Raw genomic sequence first — 7,461 nt, forward strand, 5'->3', positions numbered from 1 at the left:
AACAAGCTCATCAAGGACAATCGACCTTAAACACGATCAACAAAAAAGCTCAGCCACAAGCAGGTGATACCGTACGAGACGAAGCCAGAGTGACAGCCTTGTGCTTTGCAGAAGAGCGAATGCGTACGAATGACCCAAACCTGTCTTTTAAAGCAGCACAGTGGCTACGTCCGTCTATGTGTCCGTGTCATTCATGCTCCAACAATAAAGCAAGCCCATTTTCAAGACCATACTTACCTTCCTTAAACGACACCAGCACAACTCGGCTGTCTGCAAGCTGTGGTTTCCTGTAGTTACTGTTCAGTGGAACAGGGGCTGAGTCTTGGGCATAGGAGGAGTAGAGGGTTGTTGCTAAGGCCAGAAACTGAAAAAAACGCAACAAAACAAAAGCAAGTAATGCACACAGATCCACACCAGTTAAGTTTAAATGTGAACAACAAACTATTAACCTAAAACCTCCTTTAAATGTGATTTAAACTGTTAAAGCACCTGTTTCTGAGATATCGTTACGTGATTCCTGAACACCGTCCACAGCACGCTGGGATAGCAGGGAGGAGTCGTCAGCGAGCCGTCGTAGCGATAATACTCATCCAAACGTGCAGGCAGCAGCTCTCTGATGTTGAAACCAGGCACCTGCACTCTCTGATCTGAGAGTTGAGACAACAAGACAGAAATCAGCTGTTCAACAACTACGTAAGTGTAAAAGCCAAGCTTCCGAAATAATTATTTTAGACTCACCTCTGTACTTGATACCACTGATGAACTTTAGAAACTGTTCGAAGGCTGGATTGAACTCCCCAATCTGTACAGGAATAAAAAAAACAAAAAAAAAAACAGGTTGCTGGTTCAACTCCACAAAAACAGATTCACAGACTCAACAAAGAACCAAAAAGCTCACGTCAATCAGGACACCCAGCACAGCCAGGCCGTCAGATTTATCCACAGCTGTCGACATGTCGGGGTACTTGTCTGAATTGTAATGAACTACGTGCATCTGTGAAGGGAAAGAGGAATATGTAAAGATCATGTAGAAAAGCAAAATGATCCAAAACAGAAGTGTTTCTTACAGCAGCCAAGGTCACACTGCCATGACAGGCAAACCAAGGTATTGTTTGGGGCCCTGTGAACCTGAAGGCAGCACAGTGCCAACAATACTCCATGGTTTATTGCAGAACTTAAATGAGACTGTCGGTTTGCTTAGGTCGTGACATTTTGTATCCGCCGAAACATCCATTCCCGCCAAACATGATGCAATCGTATTTACAGGCTTTGTTCTCTCATGGGAATCAAGGTACACGTTTGAACTATTTCTAGGAAACGTTCAACTTCCCATCATTCCATCCCTCCAAAACAACATGTCATCAAGGCACTGTGGTTCTGGAGTCTGGAGAGACTTGAAAAGATGCACGTTCTTGACATGTCCACTCTGAAACTCAGGTCAAACCACAGCACCTTACATGTGGCTGTGCTGCTGCAGCTGGGTCACGTAAAAAAAAAGGGCACACAGGTTGCAGCCATTTCAGTGTCACCGTAAATCAAAGTCTCCTGTTTTCAATCACTTTTAAAGTTTGCTGTCACGTCTTCTGCTTCTTTACTTCAAGTACTACAGTAAGTAGAGCAAATGATGGTGTGAAAACTGCTTACAGCGCTTGACACATTAAATAGCGCAGACAGCCACTCCTTTCAAGAAGTGGTTGAGAACCTAAGCATATAATGGTCTGGTACTCTAATCCTTTAAACCATGCAGAACTGACACGCTGACATACTGCACAGCAATGTAAACACTGAGACTGACTTATGTCCCTTTTCTTCCTTTTATTACGTGCAAGATTTGTTTTGAGCTTCCAAATGTGACTGTCCCGTCTTTATATTAATTGTGATTTACAGCTGATTACACAATAAAGAGGAAGACGCACAATAAGCGCTGTCTGCCACGGCGTCGAGGAACTGCAGCAACAACACGCAGATGCGAAGCTATTCTGAGTCTCATCATCTTGAGCGACGCCAGCTTTGAAGGGTGTCTGTCTCTCTGATTCCTCTGCCAGTCAAATGTCACACGTTTAGGGCATAATTTACTAAATCGTTTGTCTGGAGGCAGAGATGCCGCAGACGACTGAAAGACTTTTTTTTTTTTTTTTTTATCATATTCATTACCCATACAACCTCTGCAATAGCATGTAAATATATAAGTCCTGTTTACATTTGCACTTTATTCACGTTACTCTTATAGCCATGTTTACATCCTCCATGGACAGTTTGGATAGTTAATACATTTATGAATCTGAATCTGAATCTGATTGTAAAATCTACAAACCAGCTGTTAACTTTAATGGGGAACTGCTTTTTTTTACAACCTGGACCTTATTTCTGGCATAAAATATGATCGTTTACTCACCCATATAACTTTGGTGTTATTTGTAGTCGTTGAGGAAATAATTAGATCAGCGTATATCCATATAGTGGGAGTAACTGGGGCACCGAAACGCAGCCTCTAAATAACGCATTATCCGAAACTCATTCATTTCACCCGCAACGGTCAGCTTGTTTACCTGTAATTTCCTACTGCTGGTTTTTTGCAGCATGGCTGAATATTTCCGATTCTGAGGTTGTGGACAAACCATAGCAGTAGCACATTAGCGCGCAGCGCTCAGAGGTGACATCATCCATGTCAGAAGACATCATCCAGGGTCTGTAGACTGACCTACAGATCTTGGATGATACCTGATAACTCAACGGGGAATAGCACTAGCGTACGATAACAAAATATTGGTGAAATGAACGAGTTTCACAGCAGATAATGTGTTACTTAGAGGCTGCGTTTCGGTGCCCCAGTCACTCCCACTATATGGATATACGCAGATCTAAACATCTCCCGAAGGAATACAAATTACACAAATACGTATTTTATCCCAGAAATAAGGTCCAGGTTGTAAAAAACAGTAGTTCCCCTTTATTTATACATGTAGTGGAGTAAGAAGTAAATTATTATAGTCTAAATATGTTTAGCTACTGTCCACCACCATCCTTTAAATCAGGTAGTAGTAAGTGTTGTTTGCTTCATTTACCTCTGCTGTGTACTGCTTGCTGTTCACCAAGTGTTCGGAGCCTGCAGGCCGACTGGAGGAGCCCCAGTGGAAATGGAGCTGAGCTGCAGTGTAACGCTGAGGCAGGCCGGTGATGTGCATCTTGGAGGGCAATGATATTTGCACTGTGGATAAAAAGAAATAAAAAAAAATAATGAAAAATCCCATCACACATCAGGGGGGAAGAGCTGCCTCAGGTAACACGTGGACATCAAGAAACACTTCATTAAAACCGAGGCGCTCAGCGTGAGGCACGCTGCGCTGTCAAAGCGGTGCGGTCGGATTTAAGATATTTTACGGAGGAGTGACACGGGGTGCAACATGTTCGTCAGTGTTGATGAATGCTTACACACAAGAATACCTCTGTCAGCTCGTTTCAAACACGCGTCACACTTGATGATGCCACTCGCCCTGTGGTGATGAGGCCCGTCGGGTATGCACACATAAGCATTCGTGTGCTCTTTGTCATTGGCAAACGGATTTCGCAGCAATGATCGTCACCAGCACTCAGCAGACATTATGTGCATGTTCAGCAGTAGTTCCTACATCATGCTAACATGTCAAGATGACATATTAGAGATGTTGTCAACAAACTGTAGTTTAGTGGAATAACCATTATCATCTTTTGCTCGCGAGCCTGGCTGTCTACATTCTGAGTGCTTTATTTAGCACATTTAATACTTTGTTACAAATAAAGTGGTCATGGCACATTTGACTGAAGCTGGTTTTCTTTGTTGTTGCGGAGACATAATGGATGAATAGTCTTTGCTCATATTTTCCCAGACTAAACATGGAGCTCTTTCTCTGGGAGAAAGAACAGCTCAGATAATAAGAGTGTGATTATAGAAAATTGCTGTGGCAGATGTAGAAAGATGATCCTCCTATCATTTTCTTGAAGCTGACCCAGAAATTAGGCTTCCAAGTTTATGTGGGGCCGTTTCTAATGAATACATTGACTAGTGCATCGCTTTGATTCGAGGAGCTGTATTCTAAGCGCAGCGTTGTTAGATCTTTGGTGGCTCTGACACAGAGTGGTGTTACCTGGAATAAAAAAGGTTGTGTCGCACATTATATTTTGTGGTTAGAAACACACTCACCAGAGTGTCCATTATTTCCAAGAGTGAGCTGCTCATTCGGGGACAGGTTGTAGTTTTGAACCTCAATCGGGCCTAGCGTTGGATCGAACCTCAGCAGATCTGAGGTGATGTCTATTGGAGACTGGTAAGTGCCCCCACAGTACGGATAATGCTTGGACCAGTGGTGCTCTCCTTCTGCCCCTGCAACAACGTCAGTGTACATGATGAGCAATAATATACCATGCAGTGGCACTGCATGAAGTATACTCGTATCCAAAACTACAGAAATGTTCAAATGCACTGTGTTAAAACGTAAATGAGCAAAATGTGTCCCAGTGTGAGCCTAGAATAGAGGATATCTCCCAAAGAAGCCAGGACTTGCTTGTTCTAGCCAGCTAAACATTTATCTATAATCAAAGTGAAGTATGATTATCATTGTGCAGGGCGGCATGGGAGAGGCCTGTGGCTCGGCTCTTGGCCCTTTGTAAAACAGCGAGAGTGACAACAAGGCTGTTGTTTGCAGGGAGAGCCAATGAGAACGTTGTCTCTCTCCAAATGAGAGGTTTCTGTAAAGCACAGGACACCAAAAATGCCCACATTCGCAGATCGTGTCATGAGGTTTACAAAGTGACCTCAGCTGCACGGGGACGTTTCTCAATAATCTGCAAAGGCAACTAGGCAACAGTTGGCTTTAAAACAATGTAATGAGAGAGTAATAAGAAACTGAGTGAAAAGAAAATCAGGAAGCTGTCAAGCTCTGATGTTTTCACTCAAAGTGTGTCGATCAAAGTGTAAGCACCCACGCTGAGCTACCAAACACGACGGCCAGTAGGCCAGCAGTTTGCAATGAATGGACTCTATCAAATCTGAAATGGCAAAATTGTGAATAAAACAGAAAATGCAATGAAAGCCCCTGAATGGACCAACAGTCTGTCTTTAGCCACATTCATCTAAAAACTTACCATTCACCATGTGCCAGCTGACCATGGTTAAATATGAATGATGCAGCACGAAGCCCGCCCCCAACCTGACTGTCAGACAAATGTGGATTGATTGTATAAGACGTCTCAAAAGGCATCAAGTGAAGCCACCAAATCACTGAATGCTTGTTTGGTGCAAAGCTCAAAGTCCAAACTTGGCTTCTATAATAAGAAAGACAGTTACTCTTATGGCTATAATTATTCACTGTCCACTTCATTTGTGTTTTAATTTGACGCAGGCCGCCCTTTAATAACGGACCTTTAATGGCCCTCAGTGGACCCTTGGCAATCCTTGGTAGAACATCAATGGCTGTGGGTGATTCCTTAAATGCGGGATTGTTTCCACGCAAAAAGAATCTGGAATTAGAAGAAGTGTGCAAGGCGCTCTGTGCATAATGTATTCACCATCACGTAGCGGACGGTGAGGAAACCACAGTCATCGTTTATTTTCTTGCCATGTTAAGGTTCTCGGTTTGCTCTCAGCCAGAGGGTGGAGTGTTGAGGTGAAGATAAACTATGACTCAGCCGTGGCCCCGTCAATAGAAAGTGCTACCCGACGTGCAGACTACTCACTATTATGACAGGGCCTCTCAGGGGTCCGTCTGTGAGTGAGGATGAGGAATAAGAGGAGGCCAGAGGGCTTTTCTTTGTGACATCTACTCTTTACTCAGAAATGTCCTCAGCCGTCCCAGTTATATGCACGTAATCATGTTTACTAGTGTTAAGAGGATTTGTGATTATTATTTCATTGCTTATGTTCATTATTTAGTAATTAATGAACGTGGGTCACGCTCATTTTTTGAAAAATCAAATGTTCTTTTACTTTATACAGAACGGGATGCATCACCAAGATATGCTGCCACTGTACTCAAACATAAATTAGACATTTTCCATTGTTCCTTTCAGTGTTGCATCAGTTTTCTACAAAGTATGAGATGAACAATTGTGAACAAAACCCACAAAGGCCCAGATGCTCCTATTAATGCCAAGCCACTGCTATAATAAAAACACTTCAGGTCTCAATTTTGGTCTCAATTAAGCACAAGTACAATTTCATCTAACTATAATTATTTGACCATAAATTGCTGTGCAGAGGTCCTGAACAATGTGCCAGAGAAGAAGCACTACCACACCATGTAGTTATCTTTGAAAGAGGTCCAGAGATTCTCCAAACAAGATCCTAATTTTCATGCAGACTTCACTGCTTCGCCGGCCTGCAGTCGCTTTTAACATTAAGTCCCTGAGTGCCACGGATATTTGAGAGGCAGTGACACGATGTCAAGGGGTCCTGCTGTGAGCGCAGTTTATGTAAGAGAGGGCCGCGGTTCAGGGCGTCCCTGTCCACAGACCTTAAGGCGCAAGACGAACGACGTCAGCCACTTATGAAATGTTGCTACTGCGGAGTCAGTGATGAACTTCACGATCACATGAGGTGACGAGGTACTAGTTGACTTAGGGAGTCAAAGAAAGGTCACCAAGTTGTTGTTTTTCTGATCACCAGGAAGAGCAGCTTTTATTTTTGTCCTTTTTTTCGCATGAAATTTAATTCCCTCAGTTAAATCAGCTTGATTCATCAAAACTAAGTTAGTAAAGCTACACAGTAATATAGATATACGACTCAATGTATGTGCAACTGATAAATTGGGAGGAAAACATTATCAGACTTACCAGTGTACGTCCATTTGGCACCTAAAACGGAAAGAGAACACTTTATCTCAGTGTAGATTTATACTAAACTTTAAAGTAAAATACATTTGATAAGCAACAAACTAAACAAAACAAACTATTAGTCACAGAGCCCAGCGGCCAAAATTGAAGTCACCCTCATCCCTCATGTGCAGGTGGATGGAGGCACCTGCCTTAAAGAATCCTTTCTGCTCAAGACCTTGCAAACGCTGAAGGGGCCAAATATCTAACACAAATTTTTAAGTGCATCAAAATTTACATCCCAAAATATATATTATTATTATTTTAACTTCTCAAATGTCTTACCATGCAGTACGCCGAATAAAGTCAGTTGTAGTAGAAGGATGGGGGTGTAGGTGAGAAAGTGCATCTTGATCCCCCGTGCCCTCCCTGCTGTGGTGTCCTGGTGTGAGCCCGGTGCAGAGCAGGATCTTGGAGCGCCGGAGCGCCAGCCTCCAACCCGGCTTTTATACGCATGTTGCCGGCTTCACCGTTGCTCGCCCTGACGTCAGAGCAACAACAAAACCAGCCTCCGCAGTCAACTGGCCACCGGAGAGCGACGGCGAAACGGCGGCGACCGCATCCAAGCGAAGGGCTTCCCGCGCACGCGTTACCGTCCAGGCGAAGTCACTCATT

General features: G+C 43.4%; 1 protein-coding gene across 1 annotated transcript; it reads right to left on the minus strand.

The window, feature by feature from the left end:
* Nucleotides 1-448: 448 nt before the first annotated feature.
* On the minus strand, nucleotides 449-7,205 carry ca12 (carbonic anhydrase XII). The gene is made up of 7 exons (XM_084554478.1): nucleotides 7,132-7,205; nucleotides 6,808-6,828; nucleotides 4,181-4,360; nucleotides 3,066-3,208; nucleotides 899-994; nucleotides 739-802; nucleotides 449-647 (listed from the first exon to the last, which is right to left on the minus strand). Exons 1-7 carry the CDS (start codon nucleotides 7,193-7,195, stop codon nucleotides 481-483), a joined length of 735 nt encoding a protein of 244 aa, XP_084410604.1. The 5' UTR covers nucleotides 7,196-7,205; the 3' UTR covers nucleotides 449-480.
* Nucleotides 7,206-7,461: the final 256 nt, after the last annotated feature.

The sequence above is a fragment of the Chelon labrosus genome (genome assembly GCF_963514085.1).
Source record: "Chelon labrosus genome assembly, chromosome: 11".
In the NCBI taxonomy this organism is placed as follows: Eukaryota; Metazoa; Chordata; class Actinopteri; order Mugiliformes; family Mugilidae; genus Chelon; species Chelon labrosus.

Bases quoted from the DNA above. Each gene is read 5' to 3' on its own strand.
- ca12 (XM_084554478.1), bottom strand. From the start codon at position 7,195: ATGCACTTTCTCACCTACACCCCCATCCTTCTACTACAACTGACTTTA. The intron at 995-3,065 runs GTAAATGAAGCA...TTCCCTTCACAG, and splicing joins GCAAGCAGTACACAGCAGAG to ATGCACGTAGTTCATTACAA. The intron at 803-898 runs GTGAGCTTTTTG...ATTCCTGTACAG, and splicing joins TGCTGGGTGTCCTGATTGAC to ATTGGGGAGTTCAATCCAGC.